The sequence below is a fragment of the Sabethes cyaneus genome, chromosome 2 (genome assembly GCF_943734655.1).
Source record: "Sabethes cyaneus chromosome 2, idSabCyanKW18_F2, whole genome shotgun sequence".
NCBI lineage: Eukaryota > Metazoa > Arthropoda > Insecta > Diptera > Culicidae > Sabethes > Sabethes cyaneus.
The window spans coordinates 55,170,799-55,198,601 of NC_071354.1; the positions used below are offsets into that span (position 1 = coordinate 55,170,799).

At 39.4% G+C, this 27,803-nt stretch overlaps 1 protein-coding gene across 4 annotated transcripts in view; it reads right to left on the minus strand.

Annotated features, from left to right (window-relative positions):
- Window positions 1-6,688: 6,688 nt before the first annotated feature.
- The window catches only part of LOC128738277 (receptor-type guanylate cyclase Gyc76C-like), a 161,506-nt gene continuing 140,391 nt past the window's right edge, over window positions 6,689-27,803 (minus strand). For all 4 annotated transcript variants that reach the window (XM_053833287.1, XM_053833285.1, XM_053833288.1 and 1 more), the window contains exons 7-15: window positions 25,710-25,926; window positions 25,268-25,445; window positions 24,964-25,160; window positions 24,507-24,800; window positions 23,786-24,118; window positions 16,292-16,457; window positions 15,905-16,214; window positions 15,445-15,838; window positions 6,689-15,380 (exon numbers count right to left, since the gene is read on the minus strand). In XM_053833287.1, the coding sequence (XP_053689262.1) occupies window positions 13,989-15,380; window positions 15,445-15,838; window positions 15,905-16,214; window positions 16,292-16,457; window positions 23,786-24,118; window positions 24,507-24,800; window positions 24,964-25,160; window positions 25,268-25,445; window positions 25,710-25,926 (3,481 nt within the window). In that variant the 3' untranslated portion in view covers window positions 6,689-13,988. The remainder of the gene's footprint in view (window positions 15,381-15,444; window positions 15,839-15,904; window positions 16,215-16,291; window positions 16,458-23,785; window positions 24,119-24,506; window positions 24,801-24,963; window positions 25,161-25,267; window positions 25,446-25,709; window positions 25,927-27,803) is intronic.

Sequence of the window (27,803 nt, forward strand, 5' to 3'; positions counted from 1 at the left end):
ACATTAGTCAATAACAAGACCACAAAAACTATCTTTAGTAACGCTAGATCATTCAGCACGAGACGGCTGCGAGTGTTGCCGGCGACCCACCGTCGGAAGCGCCACCCACTGGGGGAGGCAACTCATCACAGAAATCACTACTGTCTAGGTTTATTTATTTTACTAGGCCTACCTGGGTTTGCTGGAACGAGCGACAGCGAGTAAGGAGAGGATCGCGATATGGTACTTTCCACGAAAAAGTTTTCCGTGAGATGGTACATTCCGCTTAAGGTTTTTCGCAAAATGATATTCGGCACAATGTTGTACAATCATGGTGAATATTACTATCCGCTTTCTGGCTATGCAATGAGGGGACAGGGGAGTTGTTTTCTACTTTACTGTGAGGAAAAATTGCAAATTTGTATATTAAACTACCCATTCCTGGTAATTAATAAGCATTAACATAAGCAGCAAATCAGCGTATCTGACATTTTATACTGTACGTTGTTGTATATTAGCTTTTTGACTGCATCGGTCTAGTAAATTGGCATCCAAAATTGTATTCAAATTCTTCGTGTCGGTAATTAGCTGTGAATTAGCATTGTCAGCACTATAAGAAGGTTATCAGTAAAGTAGCTGTATATTTTGCCAAAATAGCATTTAAGGCGACTTAAATGCTTATTGACCTACATTTGAATAGCATTGGTGATGCTTATTGGTTACCTGGGATGCTTTCATAGTTACGTAACTGCCAAAATGAATCATCTAAGGTTGAACTCCTCATAAACTTGCAAAACTCGAGATTGTGACAAAGATCATCCCAGATTCATGACTTATGTACAACACAGGTTAATTTGTGGCAATACGAAGTTTGTCGGGTCAGCTAGTGTTCAATAAAAAATTATACTGACAGGAAAAACTTCAAGATTTCATGAAAAATCATGATAAAGATCATAAAATGTGAATTATTTCAAAACATGCCCCCTCAGATTTTCCTCATATTTTTTTAAGATACCCAAATTTTAATTTATTTTAATTAAACTCAAACAAAATCAAATTCTACGTATAATTTAGAACAAAATATGTCATATAAACTTTTTTGTTAGGCCCAGCCATTCTCAAGTTATTGTTAATTCAAGTTGTATGTTATGTTGTATGTATGTTAATATGTAAAAAATATGTCCTAGAGTAATTCTACGAGGTATCCGAGATCCATGTAATCGACCTTTACGGATTTAAAGCGAATTTTGCCAGACTCTTCGTTTTTGGTTCAAAAGCAAAAAACCCAAAATTGGCACCTTTGGAAGTTGCAGAAAAGAAGCAGTCATTCTAACCAGACTGCGAATAGGACACACTAAGTTAACACACGGATACCTACTAGAGAAAGAAGACCCACCAACCTGTCAGTGGTCTAACTCCAGACTAACAGTGAAGCACATCATACAGTTTTGCCCCTATCTCGATGATGCGAGAGAAGCAGCCGGCGTACCAGCCAACATCAGAGAAGCCTTAGCTGACGATGAATGTAGGGCCACACAAGTTTTGATCTTTCTTAAAAATATTTCCTTAATTGAAAAAATTTAAAGAGCACGTGTAGGAGGAAACAATGACATGTAAATATACAATGTATTACTTTACATTTACGGACCCGAATGACTTTAATTTAAAAGGTCCTTAATAAAACCATCATCATCATCAAAATTGGCACCGGTTAGTCCTCTTCGCGGTTAATGGGAGCACCTCCTTTTCACAGAAAAAAAGATTTTTGTTAATCCCTCTTATTTTCTTTTGCTTATATCTCCGGAAATATTTGGTATAAGAAAAAATCATCTCCACATTTCCAAAGAAAATATACCAAGAAATCCTTAAAAATACTATTTTTTATTTTAGTGCTACCGAATACTTTTTAATTCGATTTGAAAACAAAATTTCTTTTCGATAGCTCTTCACCAGATTTTAGAGTATAATTTAGGCTATCTTTAAAAAAATATGAGACAAATGAACATGTGAACATGTTTTGAGATAATTCTCATTTTATGATTTTTATCATTGTTTTTCATGAAATTTTGAAGGTTTTTCTTTCAGTGTAATTTTTTAATGAAAATACACTTAATTTTCACATTTGTTAGTGATTTTAATACGTTCACGACGAGAACAGAGTTGCTAGTAGTAGGTAATAATCTGTTGTGAACAATTATGAATCGTAGAATCGCGTATCTATTTTTGCTGTTGAACGAGATTCGACAGTAGTCCTATCACATAAAATGCTATTTACGGTGAATTTTATTATCACTTAATATATTTTCGACACTCTACGACCGTTAATTTAGTAGCGAAAATTATTGGTCTATTTCATGCTCAACGTAAATATGTCATCACTCCACATATACACCCGTTTCCTTGGTAACGTACAACAACGATGGTCGCGGATTCGAAATTGCAATCGAAACGAAGTAAAGTTTTTCATATCAAGTCAAGTGAACAGTTTGGGTAAAATCATTATAATATCTTACCAAATAACTGTTCGGGTGGTAAATTAAAGCTTTCTGTGTCTCAAGTTAAGTTTCGCGAGTGATGCGACGACTGGAACGACCGAAAAAAATTACTGAAAAATCGACGGCGAAAAAGTGAAAATGTAGTGATGAATTTTAATTGGGCAGAAATCTCAGTATTTAGTGTAATTTATGACCCAAAAAGTAATAGAACCTATAGAATGCAATGTTTAGTACTTCGAGTTGCGAGATCTTGTTACGGCTAGCAGGTTAGTTGAACTAAATTTATGTTTTTGTGATGGTTTCCTGAGTCTATGGGTTGGTACACTGAAGAAGGGAAGGGTGATATTCGGTGCCATACTGACTGCCATAAATGGACTGTGACGACCTTGTCGTTAAAACGCTGTAAAAAGACCTATTTTTGTTTCGACTATTTTTAATTGAAATGAAATTTTGCTGATATGTTGAATACCACGTAAGGATTCATTTTCTATGAAACTTAATTTTTTTCGTCAAGCGGTCATACATACGTCATACATACACACATACATATAAATACATATACACATACATGGAAACATATACACATACATACATACATACATACATACATACATACATACATACATACATACATACATACATACATACATACATACATACATACATACATACATACATACATACATACATACATACATACATACATACATACATACATACATACATACATACATACATACATACATACATACATACATACATACATACATACATACATACATACATACATACATACATACATACATACATACATACATACATACATACATACATACATACATACATACATACATACATACATACATACATACATACATACATACATACATACATACATACATACATACATACATACATACATACATACATACATACATACATACATACATACATACATACATACATACAGTAATCCCCCCAATAAGGACGCTAATAGGGACCCCGTTAATGGAAACCGTGTTAATGGGGTCTACGTAGCATATGGGAATTGACTTAACATGGAATAACTCATGATCTTGACGGTATAGAATGTCGGTGTCTTCGACAAAGTTGTTCAACAGATCGAGGGCTTTTCGAGGGCTGTATCTTGCGCTGCTGACTATTTAGAAAGTTGCGGTCTTCTGGAAGGTTGCTCAAATGACTACCACCTTCAAGTTTGCATGGGAAATGGCGCAGAATTGACTCACCACGTGGCGCTAGTGTATATGTGATTTGTTTAGACAGGCTGTATCTTGTGCTGCTGACTACCTCGAAAGTTGTGGTCTTCGGGAAGTTTGCTCAAATGACTATCACCTTCAATATGGTGTAGAAAATAGCGCAAACTTGACTCAACGGACGGCGCTAGTGTATTTGTGATTTTTTTGTGTTTGCCATAACTCATGATTTTGGTAATGTACAATAGGTTGCTTTCTTCGGAAAGGTTGTTTAAGTGACAGTGGTTATTTAACTAGTTGGAAAATTTTGTGCTCGTTATTTAGCACAATGCTGGTAGCTAACAAAAATTCTCTGCAAAATGCAACGTTGGCATTCGATGAAGTTCCTCAGATTTTTTCACTGCTCGTATTTAACTTGCAACGGACATGAAGAATATACTGCAACACGAGAAAGCTGAATTACTAAAAGTGACATTACGTATGCCGTTGACTTCACATTATTAATGCTGTGTGGTATAAATGCCTAATAAGTTGTTGCAAGTTTCAATAAAAAAAATGGTGATAAAAATGAAAATATAATGGTTCATAAATCATTCAGAATGTTTAGAAAGTAGCTGGAAATGTGTTAACGTGAATACTACAAATACGCGCCGCGAATGAGTTCTGCGCTATTTTCCACACCACCTTAAAGGTGATAGTCATTTGAGTAACCTTCCCGAAGACCGCAACCTTCTAGATAGTCAGCGGCGCAAGATACAGCCTGTATAAACAAATCACGTATACACTAGCGCCACGTAGTGAGTCGGTTCTGCGCTATTTTTTGACGTAGGACTACGTCTTTGTTTACTATACTGGGACTGGGTAGCACTTTGTGAAAACGAAAATAGAAGTGTAACGTTTGAATGAAAGATTTCAAATGCTAATAACTACTGAACTGAACGAAACTGAACAATTTATATGTCGTTGGATAGATAAAATTACCAGCAATTTTATGGATGGGGTAAGAGAGCAATCTTAAGGGGGCGTAAGAGGGGGGCTCCTATACAAATGAAACACAAATTTCCTCAAAACTCGACAACTAATCAAGCAAATGGGTCCAAATTTGGCATGTGTGGGTTTCAGAAGGGAGGATTTTTTTTCTACGGTGTACTGAGACCTCTTCTCCTTCTAAGAGGGGGGGGGCTCCCGTACAAATGAAATACAAATTTCCTCGAAACTCTAGAACTAATCAAACAAATAGAACCAAAATTGGAATGTAAGGGTTTCAGAAGGCAAGAATTTTTTCTATGGTAAATTGAGACCCCTCTCCTCTTTAGGAGGAGGGCTCCCATACAAATAATATACAAATTTCCTCATAACTCGAGAACTAATCAAGTAAATGGAACCAAATTTGGCGTGGGGGTTTTTGGAGGCATGAATTTATTTATTTTATGATGGTTTGAGACCCCTTGCCCCTGTGGTAGGAGGATAAGGAGTCTCATACAAATAAAACAGAAATTGGTCATTCATTACCATTTCAACCTTTATGATGCACACAAGTGATTTTTAAAAGAAATTTCTACGTCTCACATGTTGCAGGCGTTGTACTTATGTACCCCCGTCCACGTATTTTCAAAGCCACTATTGCATTGCATATTTCGCTCTTCTCTTTAAACATTCACTTAAGCAATGGCACTCACAGATTCTTATAAACATACATATGCCAGAAATGCAATTTACATTAGTCTTTGATCTGATGATCTGATATAGTCCTACGTCACCCTTTCGTACAACCCTTAGGGTTGTATAGCTTGTAGTTTTATGCCATCTTGAAGGTGGCAGTCATTTGTGCAACCTTCCCGAAAACTGAGACTTTCTAGGTAATCAGCAGCGCAAGATATAGCCTGTAGAAGAGTGTTACATATACGCTAGCGCCACGTAGTGAGACAATCCGCAATACTATAATCCAATTAAAACCCGTTGATATACTGAACAACTTTGTAGAAGACATCAACCTTCCATAGGGTCAAGATCACGAGTTATTTCATGTTGCAACTAATTAATTAAATTGCCATATGCTACGTAGACTCCAATAAGGACGTTCGACCGCGTTAATGGAATCACTCGAGACCGTCCTTATTGGAAACGTTCTTATTCGAAACCGCGTTATTCGGGGGACTGCTGTATTCAAAACAGGTAGGAAAATCAAGGATTTTTTTCTACTTTGGAGAGCATATCCAGTACTCTTCCGCTTTTCTTTGAAAATGATCAAATTTTCAATTTTTTAACTTTGTAAAAATCAATTCCTCCTCGAATATGCGAATCTAAGTGAGATGACAATTCCCACAAAATTAAAGTGCATACTGCCATCCGTTACCGGAAGTGGATTAACGAGAATACCCTAACCATAGTAAGAAAGCAAAAAGGGAGAAGGGAGGCTCATTTATTTTACTCACTGCATCCGCATGCTAATTAGTAAACTATGGGTATGGATAGGCTGATTTCGTTGATTGAGTCTCGTGATTAAAATAGATACATAATTATAGCACGTTGGGCTCGTTTCTAGCATGATTAACGGGTCATTACCCCCAAGCAAAATTGTTGAGCAAAGCTAATGAAATAGTGCTTGCCATGAACAGACAGGAGGCAGTACGGCTACTATATTACAATTGATTAATGAAACTAATTAATTCAGTAAACAAAGCAATCGAAGCCATATTAATCCGCACCTCCGATTGACATGGAACGTATGCGCTTCGATGCTGGTTGAAAAGGTTGTCGAAATTGAAGGGAAAGTAGACTAAAGCTGCTTTCCAGAACAACGTATAAAATTTAGATGACATTTCCGTATGTAATTCGACTGCTAATAATCGACTACTTGACATTATGTTGTGTGTGATTAGAAGTAAGATTAAGATGGGAAAAGATTCTTTTCTCATATATTTGAGATTAAAAAATAATTCAACTACTTAAATAGATAAATAATAAAATAGAGTTTGGTCATTTATCTTATTTCTTTATTTCTTTATTCTGCTTCAGGTAATAAATATACATTCTTTACAACGCTTTTGCTACTTAATTCAATGTACATATTTGAAAAACCAGCTTCTTTCAAACCATTTGTTTTGTTTGCACATAATTCTGAATTCTAATACAAGTTTCCAAAAGTTTATGCAAATAAGTGGAGATTTATCAATTCTTTTTTTTTTTTGTTTGTTTTTTTTTTTATTTCTAATTTTTGACCATCAAATATAGACTGATTTACCCAGGATTGATATGCGCATCGTTTCAATGTTTGTAATAAATTTGCCACTTCCGGAGCGACCGTTTTGTAGCCTGCTGAGTTCCCTCTTCGAACTGAATTAAGCCTGTCAGATGCGGGCAACTTGTAAACAGCTTATCTCGAGTCGTGCTTCTCTAACCAACGTTGGTAACTATAAACAGTGGTTGCAAACCTATTTTTCGAGCTTCTCCTCCAGTAAGCATTTTTCTTACCTAACGATTTGAATTACAATCACAGTGTCTCTTCGCATGATAAAACAATACTCATTTTTTGATGGCCAATCTTTCACCGATCGATTTGGATCTTCTAGAAACGTACACAGAGGGATTATTTAATTATTTTGTTTCTTCCAAATACCTATTTATATCAAACCCATTTGGTTCGTCGCATAAAACGTGTTGAATGTAGAAATCATTCACTTCTTCAAAATTAAACCAATCCTCATTCCAAGAGTTTCATGACTGTTTTTTTGATTTGAATCTCGTAGAATTGCATAACCTGGTGACTTAGAGTCCACTATTTAAAACTTGTTTTTTTTTTATTTTTATTTTGTAAGTTTTTTCATGCTACCACGGCCCACTCGCGAGTGATTCGAGAAGAAACGTTTCGCTTTTAGTAAAATCGAAAAAATATTCGCTCCGAAAACCCGTTATTGACCTTGTCAAACCACGCTGGGACGTGATGTCACAAAACCTACCATTATTAGAATTATATGTATATATCCTATTTCACAGCCTATAATTCATTAAAAACTACTTAAAACTTGTTGTGAACGAATAGCATATCCTGATAACAGTTTATATTTTTGTTGTGTAGTGTTTTCCACATTGATAAAACAAAATTCAACCTACAACAAATAGAAATCATCGTGAAATCAATCGTTTTTGTAGACTGTCTGTAAGCAGAAGTATCGGTTTTGCTATCCTTTTCCTATCAGTGCGTTGTGTGTGTAGATTCTTTGTTTGATTGCTGTTTTGCAGTTTATGGTTTTAAGATGGCACTTGTTTTCTAAGCGATCTTACATACAGATTTTGTTGTGAATTTTAGAGCTATGCATAATAATAGAACAGTTATCGTGTCGCCTTTGGCGATTTGCTTCAAAGTGTGCCACACAAAGGAGAATACGGTTTGAAGACACGAGGAAGCTATTTGTTCGAAAGCAGCTGCTGTATCAGCAGTGAATTTTTTTTGTTTTGATGGAGCTGCTGCTATGTTAAGCTTTTTTTTTCTAACCAATATTTATGATGCCAAAATACCTCTAAACGATAACACCATAGCTTGTGGTATACTGACGAGACGGCGATGTCTTACCTGGGACAGGGGTTAAATACGATTAGTTTCATGCATCCACTGCAGTTTATTTTTATTACCATATATAGCATACTAAAAAGATGGTTGATTCCGATAACGAAAGGTTGCGTAGAGAATTATCAGGCGAGATTATGGGAGCTCACGCCACCACGGACTAAATTTTCATCATCCGACAGATCTTGCAGAAATGTCGGGATTCAACGTGCCGATGCATCATATCTTTATTAACTGAAGAGCAGCATACGATACAGTCGATCGAGATAAGCTATGGCTATTGGAAATCGGACTTTCTATGGCCTTCGCAAAACGCTACGATCAAGAAGCATAGACCGCCAAACGAAGGTGACAATGTACAAAACCCTCATTAGACTGAAAGCACAAAAACGGTTCTCCTGAACAACTCCATTGGCATCAGGAGCAGAGAAGTCCAATGTGCGAAATGACGTGACCAGATCGACCGCGACTTGCGACTTTTCAGACGTTTGAAAAATTGGCGACGAGTGGCCCAAGATCGAGTTGAATGGAGACGACTGTTTGAAACCGCACGAGCAAGGCTCTGTGCTGACGACGACCACGGCACGGCGATCATTTGGTACGTCGTGTCAGCTTCAACATATATTCACGGATCTAGCGTTTCCAGAATTTGTCAACCTGGTTTTGAATTACCTTCCAGACATCCCGTGAAGTAGCAAGTTCTTTACTCCAATAAAGTTGACTCCCTTGTCGGTGCAGAACGACGCTGGTGAACCTCTACGAGCCTCTAATATTTTTAAGCGCATCCTACACGACTGAGTTGATAAGGTGTTCCCTTACAGTCAGGCATATGAACAGTGTGATTCATAGCTTCACTGGACTACTTCTCGAAAACTAGTCCAATCCACTTAGTTGTATCTCTGGTCTCTGGGGCCTAGTGTCTACGACTATCCTTTTCAAATTCAACAAACCTGGCACTGCCTGTGAGTATACGCAGTATCCAACAATGAAACCTTTTGCAATTTGGATGCATTTCATTCACAATAGTCTCAGATTTACATGTAGGAAGCAGGCCCCAATGACACCCAAGAATGCTTTTCCCGAAAAACTGGATACCGTCACATATGTTCAGCACGGGTGCTGCAATTATACGAGTATTCATCCTAAGAACTTCCTCATTTGATTTGATGGATTTGATCAAACTGCTTCGGTTCCGTTTCCAGATTCTTTCATTCGCGGTCCGTGCATTAGAACTGACAGAGTTTTACATTTCTGTTTCAAGTCAGCAGAACGTTCATGGTCGCCTCCAGTAAAGAGCGACACTAAAAGATTTTGTTTACGATAACAAACCATCACATGCGTTCTATGCAAGGTTGCAAACCGTAGGGCCTCAGGATTTGGCGAATGCATGTAAATAAAATTATTAGTTTTAAAACTGTCAAACAACCAATTCCTTTTTGGTTGAAAGAAATGTCTTTGTGGTGACAGCGGTGGGATCAAAATCTACATAATCACGTATTAGCTCAGTGAGGTCTCAATCATCTGGAGAATCTTTCTACTTTTGTCCACGCATGACTGTTGCGCATGGCTGTTGCATGACTCCATGATTTATAGAGACTATGGTAGGCAAAACTGAGAGCAACCTCAGATTAAAGCCGAAAAGCTTTGAGAGATTTGTATACTCGAATCGTAAAGAGGACGGACTTCCGTCTAGCATATACCTAGGGCATAGTGAAGCGTACACCGACTGCAATTTTATCCTAGCAACATGTGCACTACAGAAGTCCTCTCAATTTTGGACAAAAGAGTCTTCAAGAGTTTTCAGTAGATTTAAAACAGTCCCGACGTTCCGAGCCCGATGGCATTCCTGCTGTTCTTTTGAAAAAATGTTTTGAAACTTTAAAATCGCCAGCGATTGCAACAAAAGCAGATCCGCCGGAAAGGACCGACTCCCGGCAGAACTCTATAAAAATCGCCAAGAATCGCTAGCAACAGCCCTTCACTAGATAATTTCAAGGATTTAGGAGGAGAAACTACCGGAGAAAGGTATGGTCCCAACTACAAAAAGGGGATGATCGACTAGAGTGCTGTAATTACCGCGGCATTATGCTGGTCAACGCCGCCTACAAGCTGCTCTCCCAGATTTTGTAGCGTCGTCTATTCCCAATAGCAAGAGATTTCGTAGGGTAGTATCAGGCGGGGTTTATGGGGGCATCATATTTCCGTGCTATTTGCGTGCAAACAGCTATGGCACATGATGAGCAAATATGGGTTTCCCAACAAACTAATGCGGCTGATCAAAGCTACTTAGAGCGAGTGATGTGCAACGAGACACTCTCGAGCCCTTCTGAGTCGCGCAAAGGGTTGCGGCAAGAAGATGGACTGCTTCTAAATGTTATTCAATTTTAAAGCTATTAAAGATGTGATCCGGCAAGCGGGCATCAAAATGAGAGGAACGATCATTAGCAAGAGTAACCACCCCGTAGCCTTCGCAGACGACCTCGACATCATAACTAGAATACTTGGGATAGCGGAGGTAATCTACGCTAGACTTAAAACGGAGGCTAGGCGGATTGGGTAACAAACCAAATATATGGTAGGAAGAGGCTCCAGAGAAAGCAACGTTTGCCTCCCACGGACAGTGTCTATTGATGGCGATGAAGGCAGTGCAGTGGCAGGCAGTGGTTGCTGAGTTCGCATATTTGGAATCTCTGGTTACCGTCGACAATAATACGAGTAAGAAGATTCAACGACGCATTCAAGCTGGAAGTCGAGCCAACTTTTCCCTCCACAAGACGTTACGATCAAGGAGCATACACTGCCGCACAAAGTTAACGATACACAAAAGACAAAACGCTAATCAGACCGGTAGTCCTCCACGGACTTGACTTTGCTTGCGAAAGACACACGTGCACTTGCCGTATTTGAACGAAGGGTGTCGCGGACTATTTCTGGTGGAGTACAAACGGATAGTGGAGAGTGGTGTAGACGTGTGAACCACAAGTTGCAGACACTACTTATAGAGATTCCCATCGTACACCTGGCGAAAGTTGGGAGACTACGGTGGGCCGGCCACATCGCAAAGGTGCCGGACGACTGTGCAGTGAAATCCGTTCTATTCAAGAACCCCGCCGGCATCAGGAATAGTAGGGCTCAACGTGCTAAATGGCTCGACCAGGTTGAAACTGATTTGTGTGTGTGTCGAGAGGAGCAACGAAATGGCGACGAGTAGCCCAGGACCGAGTACAGTGAAGAGGAATTCTTCATACGGTACACACACACCGACACACCGGCTCTCGGCTGGTAGAAGAAGTTCAACCTCCATTTTCAACCTTTCTTAAAAAGTATAAGGGTCCATGCCTAGTGGCACGGGCCTAGGCTTGAAGTAGGACTACGAATGTAGAGCAATTCGTCTCCCAATGCCAAATCCGGTGATTTTTGTACGAATTTCATATAATAGACTCCCTAGTTGCGCAGTAACGGAAGGTTTACTTGTGCTGTTGTATTTTGTACAACACCTGTGAACCGTTAACTTTATCTCGGTATATCTCGGGAATCTAGCAATAAATAAAATTACTGTTTTCAGTAAGGTTGATCCACAGACAAATGGTGGAAATACAACCTTTAAAATTTCCAATTTGCCACCGATGTGTCTCGAAAACTTGCTGTCCGGTGCGTCGCAAGCTAGCTGCTGCTGGCAGATGTTTCGCCGACGAAAGCCGGTGACCGAAGAAGGTAAGGAAAGGAAGTTTAACCCATAGCTCATCTCGTATATATTTCTGTCATCCGTGCTAGGGAAGCACTGACGCGGGAAGGCAAAAAAATGCAAATAATGAAATATTAAATATTCGACTCATATTTTCTCAATTATTAAACGTCTGTTTAACATGTAATCTACTGTGTTGTAATGGATTTTTTGAAAAATTTCCAATCGATTGATGCCAATATCTCTAGAATCTGTTGACGGATGACTGAGTTATAAGCGTGCAAACCATAACCACTTTTCGTTACATGTTCCCTTTTCGTTTTTCTAAAGTGCACCCCAATATAGAAATCAAAGAAGTAGTCCTACTTCAAAATGGCTACAGTTTCCTTGACAACAAAATAATGGCGACTCTGGGTTTCGGATCTCAACAACGCGAGGACTATCCAAGAGTTGAACCAGAGCAATCTGGCTGCACCAATTAGAAATGCCAATATCTTGTGGATTTTTGGCGGAGTCTTCTCCAGAGCTTAGACAAAAACGTTAGCATAAAAAAAAGCAAATCGTCTACTTTATTTAAAGACTGAACGGCCAATTCCTCAATCTATTGTTATCACGGATTACAGTTTAAAAATCTCCTAATTAATGATTTTGTTTTGGAGCCACACACTTTTGGTTGTGATTGAGTTGATTTTCTTCTATCATTCGAAGCTAACGGCAGCTGAAGCGCATCAAGAGCTCCAAAAATTAATGGTGATGCCGCATTAAATGACATTAGGTCGCATCAAAGACCGCGATTTCCGAGATGTGGACGACCGTCCACTTAAAGTAAGGTACAAAAACCTTCGAGGACGCTGAATTGAATTTACCAAACTATTGTCAAGCGATTATTCGCGTTGGGAATGTACCAAAAACAAGAAACTTGGATTCCTTATGACTTGTAGCCAAGTGACGAGAGCACAGAAATGTCAGATCTATGGAAATCTCTGGAGGTCTACTGTTTTTACGAAAATACGAATCCGTAGATAAAATACACAAAGTACAAACTCTACGAAATTCCTCGATTTTTTTCAAATTACAACGGAATTTTCATAGATCTAAAAGATTTGGAAAATCTAGTATCTCTGGTAGAGCGTTTCTTTTTTCTGTGAAAAGTGGAATCATCAGAACAATTCAACGAAAAAAAAGTCATAGGAACAGCCCAATCATATCCTCGTCTTAACCAACGTTCGTCTCAATTCACGTTGCAAAGATTATTCTGTGTATTTGGTGGGAACAGGTCGATGTTATTTGTTATGAGTTATTGAAACCGAACACCACCAACACCATCAGAATCGAAATGATCCGGTTGAGCCAAGCATAGTACGAAAAATGGTCACAATACGAGCAAAAGCAGAAAAAGTAATTCTACATCATGACAACGCTCCACCACACGTTCAAAACGCGTAAAAACTCACTTGAAGACACCCAAATGGGATTTGCCCCCATTCCACCTGCCATTCATACATTTTTTCTCAACAAAGTTGCATTTTCATAAGAAACGTATTAAGAACTTAGAGACCGAACTTAGTTGCTTACTTTACATGTAGTAATATGAAGATTGTTGGCGACTATCCCTTGAGGATTCTAGATTGTATACAAAACAATGACAGTCAAACTACAATTTTGTCAGTGTCAGTGACACCACTGCGATCAACAATCTATTATGCCGAGCACACTATTTCCCGGTACTTTAAAAACCTTTGAAAAAATATATCTTATTGAAAATGTTTATGAATCTGAATGATTCGTCAGTCAGGTAAAAACTGCAATGCTGCTAGAAACGAAACGAATATAACCCACTGTACTACCAGCGATCAGCGCCCGCTCGTCAAGTATACACTATTTAAAACCGCGTCACTATGATACAACACTTATAGACATACACACATACTAAAGGCACAGAAAACCTCCTAACTAACATGGAGACCGTGCCGCTCGAACCACAGTACCGCACCACACATCTCACACATCTCAGCTATCTACATCTAACCAGTCACCCGAGCTCCGCATCAAACCATACTCTCCTTTTCCGGTGTTGACTGTAGCTCCCCGAAACCCGTAACACCGGCCACACCGACCGGCAGCACGCCCACCTTGCGCAAACTGGAGTCACTCGCCTTGAATCCGTTCCCGTGGATGATACCGACCAGCCAGGATTTGATCGAGCTTCGCGTCAACGACTTCTTGCTGCAGTTGTCGTCGTCCGGTGCGCCGACGTTCTCCAGCGAGTACCAGCGCTTGTGCGTGCTCAGACTGTCCTCCTGGCCGGGAGTGACCAGCGAGGTTTGGCGCATCAGCAACGGGCAGTGCGATTCTTCGTTATTGCCGATCGACCCGTTGCAGTTGTTGTTCAGATACTTGTACACATCTACCGGACCACTGTCTTCGGGCACCGTCGAAATGATCAATTTTCCCGCTTGGTCACCGTATATATCTTCGCTGCTGATGGTCGACACACCGGCTTCCAGTGAATGTGAACTCTTCGGCACCATGCGAGGCTTCTTATCCAATTTAATACTTTCCAACCGCTTGCGCACGTCACTCGGGAACGGATCCAGCGAGCGGCTCTCCCGCAGGAACGAACCACCAGTACTGCAGATCTTACCGTAATCGTCCGTTGATGTAATCGAACGGAACTTATTTCTAATCTTCTTACTGCTACTGTTAAAGATGACTTTTTTTACTAGACTATCACTAGATTCGGTTTTATCTATTGCATTTCGCTGTTCTAAAGTACTTTGGGAGTCGTCATTGATGTACCGAGCAATTTGCTCTACCTTCCGTTGAGTGATACGAGGTGAGTCCCGCATTGAAGGTCCGAACATCGAACCCTGCAGGCTGTAATTGCTTTCGAGATCTTTGTGTGCACTGGACTGACGCCGGCTGCCAACGATGAAGTTAGCAAACCCGGTAATGCTGGGCTGCCGAGAATCGTACGTTAGCTTGGGCGACCGTCTTGGCCTGCAAAACAGCGGCGGCGGAAGATCCCGCACATCGACCGGTTTCTTCTGGATAGCGCTGTCGGTGGCCGCCTCTAACCAGTAGGTCATCACCTCACCCTTCCCTTTCATTGAGATCATTCCCCGCTCGACCGTTACGTAACCCCCGAGACGATCCAGTGCCTCCTTGCACTGTGGCGAGATATGTATCTTCAGTGCTTCGCCGTTGGATTCCATCCGAGAGGCCGTATTCACCGTATCACCGAATAGACAGTACCGAGGCATAGTAAGTCCCACCACACCGGCTACCACTGGCCCCGTGTGAATGCCGATTCGTAGCTTAAGCGTTTCGTTTGGCCGATGCGAGATTCGATGAGTTCTGACGGCCTGCAGCAATTCCAGGGCCATCGAAGCTATTTCTCCAACGTGTCGATTATCGTTGGGAATGGGTAGGCCGGATACCTGACGAACAAAACCAAATGATTCCTTAAAACAAATAACAAAATATAAATTGAAAGCTACATACCACCATGTACGCATCCCCAATCGTCTCAACTTTGTACACATCGTACCCTTTAATTATTCGATCGAACACCGTGTACAAGTCGTTGAGGAAATTAACCACCTGCAGCGGAGTGCTTTCAGCGGACATCGCTGTAAAACCAACGATGTCGCTAAAATAAATAGTCACCGAATCGTACGACACCGGCTCAACACCCAAACCCATTGTCAGCTTTTCCGCCACCGGCTGAGGCAACATTCGATGCAGAAGATCCTCGGTTTTGCGCTTTTCCTCACACAAAAGCCGCGTGCGGTCCTGCACGATTTCCTCGAGATTGTTGGCGTACTTTTCCATCATCTCCATCATCTGATCCATGATGTTTTTGGATTTGCCTCCTCGCATACGTTTCAATCTATTTCTGTGTAATCATAAAAAACAACAGTTAAAATTAGCTATTCTCACTTGATACTTTATCACATCATACCTAATGGTTGGGAAATCCGGTCTCAGCTCCGGATTCTCGTCCCAGCAGTCCCTAACGCAATTGATCACATAGTCCGGCACGGTTTCGTTCTCGATGACGCTCTCGATGTCCGGCCGAAATGGCTCCTGTCCCGGCTCCGGGCACGATTTGACTAACTCCACGATCCGGATGGGCTCCAGGTCGCTGTAGCCGAAAGGGCCATGCCGTCCGATAATCTCGAACAGAACGATAGCGAACGCATACACGTCCCCCTTCTGGCTGCCATAAATGTGAGGCTGTCGCAGCAGTTCCGGCGATTTCCAGAATAAATCTACATCGGGATAATAGGGGAAGCAACGTAATTAAAACCTTTGCCTATGCGAGAAAAAAATCGATCGGAATAATTACTTCTATAGTGCTGGTGCTCTCCTATTGACTCGTTCTCGGCACAGTGCCGCAAATCGTGCAAACCGAAGTCGGTGACTTGCAGCATCCAGCGGGATGTGACAACACAGTTGGACGACTTTAGATTGCCGTGATAGTTTAAAGCTGAACTATGTATGTATATCATTGCCTGCGGATGGGAGAAAGTCGTTGATTTAATTCGTGCCTTAGCGATAAGGATTCAGTAATGCATAATGGACTATTTCATATGTTCGATTACTCTTCGGCGACAGTGCCGGTGATAAATTAGGAGACGAAAATATGCCTAGATATTTAATTTTAATTTTTTGAAAAGTTTTGTTTCAAACATTTATAACTCATTTTGCCAATTCTAATTACACTAATTTTTTGGCTGATTTGATCGAAAAACTGCTCAAGAAAATCTTGCAGAAAACTCAAAGTTACTGAAAAAATTTGTAACGTAAATATTAGTATGGTATGTTGCTGTTTCGTCGTAATTGCCTATTCCCGTCCTATCCAACACAAATTATTAACAATATCAGCGTTTATTATGACACACAATGCAAAATTAGTTATTTTCTAATATTTCAGTTTGTCGACTATCATACGCGGTCAATCAAAGTGAGCTGAGATCTATTTAAATGCCTTTTTTCGTTAAAGAATTTTTAGCAGCCAAATTTCCTACGTTTTTTCGTGCGATGAAGAAGAAAATGTCGTCATTCATAAAATGAAAATAACTCACGCAACGCATTGTCGATATTCTGCAGCCGGGAAAACTTGCATGACCAGCAGAAATTTTTGCAGAATAACATTTGTCATGCCATCCTACACAAATACATGCACGCTAATTTCGTAAACAACGATGTTTCAATTCTTAGTTCAGACGATGAAAAATTTTGATGGACGTATTTTAAAACGGTACGACGAATTTAAGAAATAAAGTCAGTTGCGTAATTTCAATAAAATGCTTTAATAATCGCTTTTTAGTGAATTCAAAGTGCACGTCTTTGAGTCAAATCAGCACAAGAACTTTTGGTGTATTCATTAAATTCATCCAAGAAATGATGACAATCAGAGTGGCCTTACTTACTACGACGGGAATTAGAAATAAACCCTAACTATGGCCGTTTACGGGCAATTAATGAATCGATACAAAAATGAAACAACGTCAAGTATGACTTAAGACATGATGACACAAACAAATGGTCTTAGTTTGATTGCATTTATTGATTCTTTTCCGGGATGCCTTTCGGATTCTCGCTCTTATTTATTCATGTGCCATGAGCTGCGACGAGTTTTTGCGAATGTGTATTTAGCTAACAGCCAAGGTCATCGCACTCGCATGTAAGACGAAGTAAAAATGAACAAATAATGCAAAATCTACATTCCAGTGTGCCGCTAGCATCACGCTAGCTGGCTACTCACGAGTTGTTTGCCTCGTGAGGAGGCTATGCAGAAAGACACTACGAGGCTGTGCGTTCGAGAGTGTGTAGGTAGCATAATGTCTGTACACAGCAACAGCGAATGTTTGTTGTACACTTGCGTCAGTAGCGTAAGCGTTGAATGTTAAGCTTCTCATGTTCGCTCACGTGAGAGTAGGCATCGTTTGCTTCTCACTCGATATGCAATATTGTCACTAATTAGTGAAAATAAACGAAAAGTTTCAAAGTCAAACATTCCCATACATTTTCTTCGTGATCACCTGGTTTCACAGGCAGGTACAACAGTTAAATACACCGTCTGTTTACTCTGATTTCAATTACTTTCTTTTTAGACAGACATCAATGTGCTTCAAATTGTGTGTACTGTGTGTACTTCTCAAAACGCTAGAAAAAGTAACAAAGTGCCTTCGTCCCAAAAGGATTTATTTCGATCGCGATTAAACCTAAATCAATTCGATGTCTGTGTTAGTGAAGTACACCAGAAAAAATTAGGTCGAATTTTTTATGCATCAAGGCTTGTTCAAACAGTGTTGTTGAACAGCGCTATAGTTGGCACGCACGATATCCTGAGGCATTTTATCCAAATCATCTCGAAACGTTGCTTGAAAGTATCCACAGTCAATACTTTGGTGCTCCCTAGTTTGCCTAGCATGTAACCCCATGCATAGAAGCCAAGAGGAATGAAATCAGGCGAAGAAATAAAATCCGGAAAATTGTCTCCACACCAAGCCTGTTATAGCTTTCGCCTAGTGAGACGGTGCACAATCTTGCTGGAAGCAGTGTGGTGCATTCTTGTAGATATTTTTGACGATGGAAAGCAAATAGTTCTTCAAAAGATTATCGATGTAATATTTAGCGAAGATTTTAATACCAGGTTCAACGAATAGCAACGGAAGCTTCCAATTTGTGGAGAAACATCCTCATACCATCACTTACACACTTCAACAGCCAGTTTGTCCCGAAGAGTATCAGAAAGATGTGCAATCTTTCGTCTCTTGCAAGCTTCTCTGTTTCAGTCAAACCGTACACCCGCTGTTTTTTTGTAATTTTTATCACCTTAACAGGTGGATATATGATCACCGTAATAATTCAAAAACATGGTCCATTGATGGGGACCACTAATTGCTCCAACTGCAGCTCACCGGAAATTGACTGGACTGATGCCTCTTGGCCTTCGGCGCGAGTCTGCTATCACGAAGTTCGTGAACAAAAGGCTGTCCCGTGAAGAGTGGTATAACCGGATAGCTTCTCCAGTGTTTCTCAGAGGCCATAAATTCTCAGCCATGCAAAATACTATATCGAAGCTACACCATTTTCAACCCCTGCAGTACAAAGTGCCTAGTTTACCTTGCTTCATGTTCACACCAGAGGTTCGAAGGAAATCAATTTCCATCGATCTCTCCGGCTATAATCTGCAACAACGACCTGATGGGTTATCAGCGGTTGATTCAGTGGAAGAAACCATTCGGAAAAAGTACAGCGATAGGATGGTTTTGGCAACGGACGGTTCCAAAGATTCTTCTGGTACAGGATATGCAGTAGTCAACGATTTCGGAGCTGAGATAGAAAAAACTAAATTGGGTACAACGCCATCTATATACCTAGCGGGGCTTTTGGCAATTCGCAAAGCGGTTTACATCATTTCTCAACTTCCTTCAGGAAAATTTCTCGTTATGTCGGATAGTCTCAGTTGCCTTAAAAGTCTACAGTCGTTCAAAATTAATCCATCTAATCCTATTGCGTGGTACGAAATTAAAGGTAAAATCAAAGAAATTGAATCTAGAGGGCTAGATGCGACACTAATGTGGGTTCCTGCTCACAAAGGTATCTCAATCAGTGGGCTGATAGAGAAGCCAAATTGGCGTGCACAGAAGGAACATGTGAGGAATACAACCTTTGTTATCTCGATATTGTTTTTCCAACCAAGATTTCTGTTACACAAAAATGGCAACAAGATTGGAACAACGGCATCACGGGGAGATTTTGCCATAGCCTTCAACCTTCGGTCTCTACTGAGCCTTGGTTCGCAGGAATGGTACTGAACAGAAGACAGATTGTTATTTTGTCCAAACTTATAAGTAATCACTCTCGACTTCCAACGCACCTGAGACGAAATCGAATAATAGAGGATGATCTATGCGAATGTGGAAGAGGCCCAGCTGATCCCGACCACCTGTTATTTACGTGTTCAAAATATGAAACCCAGAGGGAAAATATTTGGCGAGCGTTAATGGAAAGAAGGATCCCACCGGATCTGCATCGAATCCTGAAGGGAAAAGATACATACCTATTAACAGCGATTACAAGTTTCTTTATGAATGTAGAATGTAGAATGTAGAATGTAATATAGATTTGTAGAATGTAGAAATAGTTTTATATCCGATACCAGTTGGCACAGCTATGTTTAAAGTAAAGCCATTGTTTTTAGTAAATAAAAAAAACATGGTCCATACTTTTTTAATTAAATTCTCTACCCGGCTAAAACAACGGTTTTGCATGGTGTCCTTGTCGTTTTGTTCGCCGACGACAGTTTTGCAGAGAAACGTAAAAGTTGAATTTAATTTAATAACTAAAAAACAGCAATGGTAACATCAAAACGAATAAATTTTACAGACGAAAGTCTCAAAATTGACTTCAAAAATGCTTTAAATTTGCAAAATTAGCTGCTGAAAAATGGTTAAAATGGATGAAATTGAATACGACTGGAGTTCAATACCACATTTTTTATGTGGGGCCATATTGCCATATTCTATTCTATTATTTTTTTGTCCCGCAAACAAAAATTCATCAAAGTAAAATGTGACTAGCAGAAAGAGAGAATTATCAGTCGGTCTTCATGTCACAGGAAGCACTTGAATTGATTTTGCTAAATATTGAGATTGACTAATAAAATATGTTTATTTTGTTCAAACTAGTTTTCAAATATGGCAAACTTACGATGGCGTGTTTATTTTATACCTACATGGACGATTAAATTTAATGCGCATATGCTGCGGCAACTGCTGAAAATTTATTTTTTATTCTACCGGATATTTTATTATGCTCGCTATAAACCAACTCGATTAGGATTATTTCACAGTAAAACTTTGACTTTTCTGCTCACGGATATATATTTCCGAGTTAGCAAAGCTGGTTGACTGATTTAGCTTTTTATCAGAACAAGATTGATGATTTATAGCTTTGTAGAACAACACGAAAAGCTGCATGAAATTATGGTAACAACTGTCAAGCAGCGAAAAGTAAATCGGTTTTATTACTGCTTTCAGCGGAGCTTGATAAGGCTACTTGAGCTTATAACCAGATTCTTAAAGAGGTTATAAAAACCTTTTGAAGAATGGGCTACTTGGTCGGAAGGCAGATTTATAGCGGTTATCAGAAAGTTCTGGTGGAGCTCACAGTTTTATTAGCAATATTGGTCATAAAAACTACTATAGGGCAGTAATAAAATTCAAATTTCTGTATGGGATGTTTGAGACACAACTAGAAATACTCCTAGGAGAAGGTAACTGCTGATTTGGAACTGATTTCAATTGTTTCCATAAAGGGAATTTGACTTCCTCTTCATTTTATCCACAGTTTTCGACCCGGTTTTATATTACCCATCAATAGGACGATGTCCAATGCGTTGAGTTACAAATCTCCCTGCTGATGGGCAAATGCGGTCAGTAAAAAGGTTGCTTTCGTACTAAGAACGATTTGGCTAGTCTTGCAAAAATAAATCTGTCGGTTCCTACGTTTGTCCAACCAAAAATAAAGGTGTTTCAGTATCACCATTCAATTGCTAATTTTCTATATGAATGCACTGTCATCATGACTTAACCCATTATGACCCAGCGTATGATATATCATACCTCGTCTTCAAAACCTGTTTACTGCTGAATTTCAATAGTTAGCATTGTTAATATATCACTACAAGAGAGATAAGACATCAATCTGATGTGTGTGTGATATAATTTGTCAGTTTTTGTCATTTCATCTGTATTCTCAACAGTGCAAAGTTGTGACAAATGGCGGAAAAAAAGTTGAAAAAATGGCGAAAAAATTTTTGTCTCCAAAACGCATGAAAAAGTCTACATTTAGTGACGAAACATTACCTGACATGTAAATTAGTATTTTTATGTAAAGTCTATCACAAAATTCGATAAGAAATCTGTAAAAAACTTTGTAATTTGTTTGTTTCAAACTGAGCCTATAAAATATTTATGCGATATTTTGGCCTTGAAAGCATTCCAAATGACGATTTTGCGTTTCCCGACATATTCGAGCCATAATATAATAGATTACAGATTACAGATTCCAAATTTAGGTATATCCGGGTTATAATGGGTTAAGTCTTACTTGACGTAGTTTCATTTTCGTTTTTGTGGCTCGTTCGGTGTGCACGCATCATGTTTGAGTTACGGTCGTTGATGATAAATAAACTCCGAAATGGTGTTACATGCGGCACTATTTTTCATGACCTCAAACATTTCGGCATAAAAAGAGAATTTGCATACTATACAGTAAAAAGATTTATCGAAATGGGATCCGTTGAAACCCGTAAAAACCGGAAGAAAACGAAGCGGTTTCGCAACACTGACTACCCGAACGAACCAAAAAGATTCTTGGATTCCTTCCGAGCAGTGAAATTCTGCATAAGATTCTTACAGAATGCCTTGCTTATTGAACCAGGAAATAAGTATGAGAATCCAACAGGCGAATACCAAGGATTGCTATAGCTCGGTAAAGAAATCCCCTTCACTATAAAGTAGAAATCCTCGGGATTCCGAAAGCAGAAATTCTGTATAAGTTAGTAAGAGTTATAATAGAAATAACATTATTGCTACATCTGTTATGAATCGATGAGGTATTGGTATGAGGTAATCTTTCATATTTTCGTGACGGTCACAAGAATCTAAACTATGAAATGATACCCTACGGTAAAACGTAAAAAGCAACTAAAATAAAGTATTACAATTAAAAGTTAAAGGTCGCCGACTGCTTCAAATCTATTGGAAATTGTAGCATTTACCATAAACGTGACCAGTCAATTGTAACCGCCACGCATAAAATATTTACATGGATTCTACAGCAAGCCATTCGATGGAATCTTCGTACCTTGATTACTCTTCAAATGGCAAAAAATTGAAATAGAACCAAAACGGCATATTCAATTTGCCTTTAAAAAGTAATTACTGATCCTGTTTATATCACCTCTGGTGTTCCTCAGAATTCCCACTTAGGACCTAAACTGAAACTAGTAGGACTGTAAACTAGATTACTGTCTGAGGAGTTTTTACGTGGGAGCACGTGGGAGAACCGCGTGAGTATATATTTCTGCCCACATAGTAGAGATTCACAGTTGGATCGGTAATTCTACTTAACCGTTCTCGAAGGGCCAATAAGCCAAACATAAACAATCCAAGTGAGATTTATTTTCTCCGGACAAGCAAAAGAAAACTAATTCTTACTTTGTTTGTTTACACTTGGTTGATATCAACCTATGAAGAAGAACCAATATTGGTCCTTCTTCATATGTTAGTCGAGCGTTTAAAATCTACTGAAATTGATAAGCCGATTCAAGAATTTCAGTATAAAAATGATGAAGGCACCGGATTGCAACTAATTGTGATATGTACGACGTTCCTGAACGATCAAACTTCATGTTCGATATCGCTGAGGTTGCATTGCACGCGGTAGATAGTTCTATTACCAACCAACGGTAGCAATCATCTGCTTAGGTTATTAAAATCCTAATTTTTAAGAGTTTAATTTTTTATTTACATGTCTTTAACTTCATTCAAACACCAGAGTCAAAATTTCTCATACCTATGCTATGTTGCTAAAACTGGTGTTTTTTTTAGATATTTTAAAAACAAATTGCGAATAAAAAAATATTATAGAGAGCGGCAGTTGGGTTGCAGTTGTAGTTTAATAATTAATGAATTGATTGTTCCGTCCCTCCCGAATCGATTGCCATCGATAGCACCTCCCATCATGAAATCATCTCCGCATGGAGTAACAAATAAACAACAATTGCACCTACACTAGACCGAGTGATTCCCACGGGGCTTACCTTAATTAAATCATGCACCAACGATGCAATAAATAAATCATCTAGTTTGATATCCTCGTTTTCGATTATATCATACAGGCTACCCTTGGCACAGTAATCAGTGACTAGTAAGATCCGCATCGGTTCCACACAGGCCCCGATGAAGCTGTTGATGTTGTCGTGCCGCAGATCCCGCAGCAGTCGCATCTCCTTCATAATCTCCCGCGAGATATCTTTGCGGCGGGAAAACTTCAGTTCCTTAATGCGCACCACCACACCCCGGAAGCGGGCGGTCGGTGTGAAAACCTGATTGGAGCAGCGAGACCCGAATGATTGGGCGCTGGCCAGGCTGAGCTGTAATGGGAAAGAGAGAGAGAAGCAAAACCGAAGGATAATAGCGATTATTTAAATGAAATTGATGAAAAGGCATTCATCGCTTGCTCAGCGCTTGTGGATTGAAACTATTATCTTGAATTCCCGATCGGGTTAATGGATATTCGACATTCTACAAGTTTCAATCAATACACCCACAACAGGGATTGTTTCGCGTTCATTAAAATTTCTGTCGCCATAGCTATTTCATTTGTAGGCTTTTACACTTTCCCGAATAACATCAAACCAATTGCGAACAGCAAAACGCGCGTATCTATGGTATCTATGGTATGACAGTCATTGTACGTCCTTTTAAAAACCAATAGTGCGCCCAAAATTTACCGAACAAGTTTATGCATAACATTGTTACCTTGCTTGGTGATGATACGATTTCCGTGTTGAAGTAACCCTTAATTTCACTCGAGTCGATTTTCCACAGCAGTCCCTCGATTTCTAATTCTATTTTCCACTTGCGGTAGATGCTCATCGTGATAACGCCTGCACAAAATAACACCAGCGCCAGGACACACGCAATAACCATAGAGGTGAAGTGCGATTCGTCCTTCATGCAGTGCTCATTGAGGAAACCGCACGATGGTTCATCCATCGGTCGCTCCGAACCTGCCCAATCAATGGTGATGCCAGCCTTTGACAGTTTGAACTCCTATCGATGGTAAAATAAATTAATGAGAGAAAAACGAAACAGTTAGAAGACATCCAATTAGACACTAATGTGTAGTTTTAGTCAGTGCTTTCCGGAAAACGACAGTGTGAATAGAAAAACGGAACTAAAGCAAAATAAATTAAAATAACGACGACTCACTCACTGGGATTTCATCGTTTCGCTTCTGATTGGAATCATTGTTCAGCGGTAGCTGGCGCATTTGAAAGTGTGCCACCGGTTTCATCTGGTAGTCGCAGGAGAAATTTCCCTCGGTATACGGGTCCATCTTCAGTGCCAGCACCGAAAAGTTACCTTCGGAATCACCGAACTCATCGATTCTAATCATCGCACCGGCGATACCTACAGCGGGGGACAGGTCGTAAGAAGGGGAACACCTTTAGGTCGTTAGGATGTCAAAACCCATCCCCCAAGGAGGAAGCGGCCCGTTCCTCATCATGGCTACTTACTTCTATAGGTTCTGTTCTGGATGATGGTCTCGATTATCCGAGTCCCGTTGCTGGCCACCTCCTGTATGACGTCGCTCGTTAGCGGACGGTTCGCCTGTTCCGCCTTCAGCAGTTTGTCTAAGGCCCAAGCGTACAGTTTCACCGAGTCGTACAGGTAGGCAGCATAAATGGAAACATACTAGACAATCATTGGAGGAAAAGGAATAATAAGATTAATTAATAGCAGTACCGACGAGGCGAAAGTACAATGCGAACAATAATTGGAATCAAATTTATTCACTCAAAATGTTATTCTTCACTGTCATTGTTTCACTGTCTGTTCATTGAATTTAAAACAGTATTTAGAATGAAATGATAGCAAAGCTAAAATCTCTGGAGCTGCTGATGATGGAAGATGGAACTGTAATTAAAATTTGAGTCGCAGGCAAACAAACATACCTACCTTCGTGTACGGCAAAAACAGTGTGGGTGTTTTGAAGGAAAACGGCTCCCGCTGGTTGTACGACCGAACTTTTGTGGTGAACTGCTCGAACTCGGGCTGCGGTTCGGAGGCGACCACCACCAGCAGGCTGCGACCCCGCAGCAGAAATTGGTCCATCTCGTTGCAATTTTTGTAGTGCGATACCCGATCCGCCCGCCAGAGGTACTTTTTGGATTCCCTGTGAAAGGATAATAGACAATTAATGATCACGAATTAACAACGTGCGTCGACGGACGCTTATCCTGTGCTATCGCAGTCGACATGTGTGTTAAGAGATATCAAAACATTTATACTGGTTATTATGACGAAAATGTCGGTGTTTTTTCTCTGACAGAAAAGAAACAACGAACCCCAAAAAATATTTTGATGTTTTCATTGTTATCAGTCAATTTAGTTTTGTAAAAAAGTATTGAAGTATGCACAAATGAAACGTTCGAAGTTTAATATGACTACAACATAACAGTATGTTGCTATCAATAAAAATATTACATAGTTTGTCGCCAGTTAATTAAAAAAAATGGGCAGCTTCAAATGAATTCAAATGAGAACGTTCCGTAATGGAACATCATAGCTTCTACTCTTCTAAAAGACAAACGTGCGTAACATTCTAGAAAGCCTGAAGGTTGAAAGATAGTTAAATATTACTGGTTAAAATTAGCTAAAATTAGTTCAAAACTGTTCATTTTGGTTGAGCAAATGAGAGAAAAGTTAAATTATAAAAAGCAAAAGTGAAATTGACTGTGAAAGCATCGAATTACTGACTATTTTCCACTTCGTATTATCCTGCGTGGAGAAGTATTCCGTGCAATGCATTTTAAACACGACAGTGAGCGTAAAAAAGACGAATAATAGATAAAGTTTCGTGCAAACAACACAAGACCATGCCCGAGAAATTATTGTGCGCTGTATCAAAAGTAAAACGGATGAGGAATCAAAACTGATGGAAAAATATTGCAATTCCGGACGTCGCCTGCCATAACAGCAGATGTTAAACTGAGGATTCCTAATCCCAAGGTGAGTTAAAATAGGTGATCTAGTTTTCACAGTTTGTAGAACAGAAGTGCGCGGAACGATTGGTTAGCAACCATCGACGTTGTTTATACATTCAACAGTTTCCGCTTTGAAAATTTCGGTGATCGTCAAGGGTAACCCAGCGGGGGTGAAAAACAAATTTCAACATCAGAAAACCTCTCTTGACTAACCTTGCCTAATCCTACCCTAACAGAATTTGAAGATTGTTCTGCCAAACCTTAATCAAAGCTTAGGAACCAACTTTCATAGGCTTGTTTATGATGTTTATGTTATATGATGGACAATCCATTTCTTGTTCCTGTTGTTTCTATCGCAAAAAACCGACGATTAAGTAAAATCCTCCAAACAGCCGGAAAACAGAATGTAATTAGGGTAGAGGTGCCCATAATAGTGGATGTACCAGTAATGATGTAAATTCGAGATACTTCATTATTTTGATACAACTTAAAATAATTTCCAAAGGATTACAATTTCCTATTGTCGTTTAATACATATTTATTGAAAGTTTCATGTAAGGTATACAGATAAAATTTATAGAATTTGTAGAAATAACAAATTCCTTTTGAGTAGACCAACATGATGCAATTGCTCAAGAATTTCGTAACAAACTACAAAGTTTTCATGCCGATATCTGCGATCTCCGAGGCTTCTAATGAGGCATATGTCGCGCCATGATCATTCTAATGAATAATATTTACATAATCAATTAAAAATCTCAAGTAGCACACTTTTGTCATTTCTGGTTGCTACAACCTATTTATGACTGAAATTAGTCATTGAACGGTTACCACAACTAGTTTGTAACAACTGTGCTAGTAGGGATATTCTCAAACTTTTGTTTATTTATCGTGAAAATGCATCCTCCACTATAGAAACACTGGACAACTACTTGTTCCTATAATAGTGTTCCTGTATTATCTTTAGATCATTCCTTTTATGCTCTGTTATGTTTGTAGTTTTCGTTACATGTGAATTTTCAAAAATAATTATCAACGACTTAATTCTATTCGAATATGATAACTA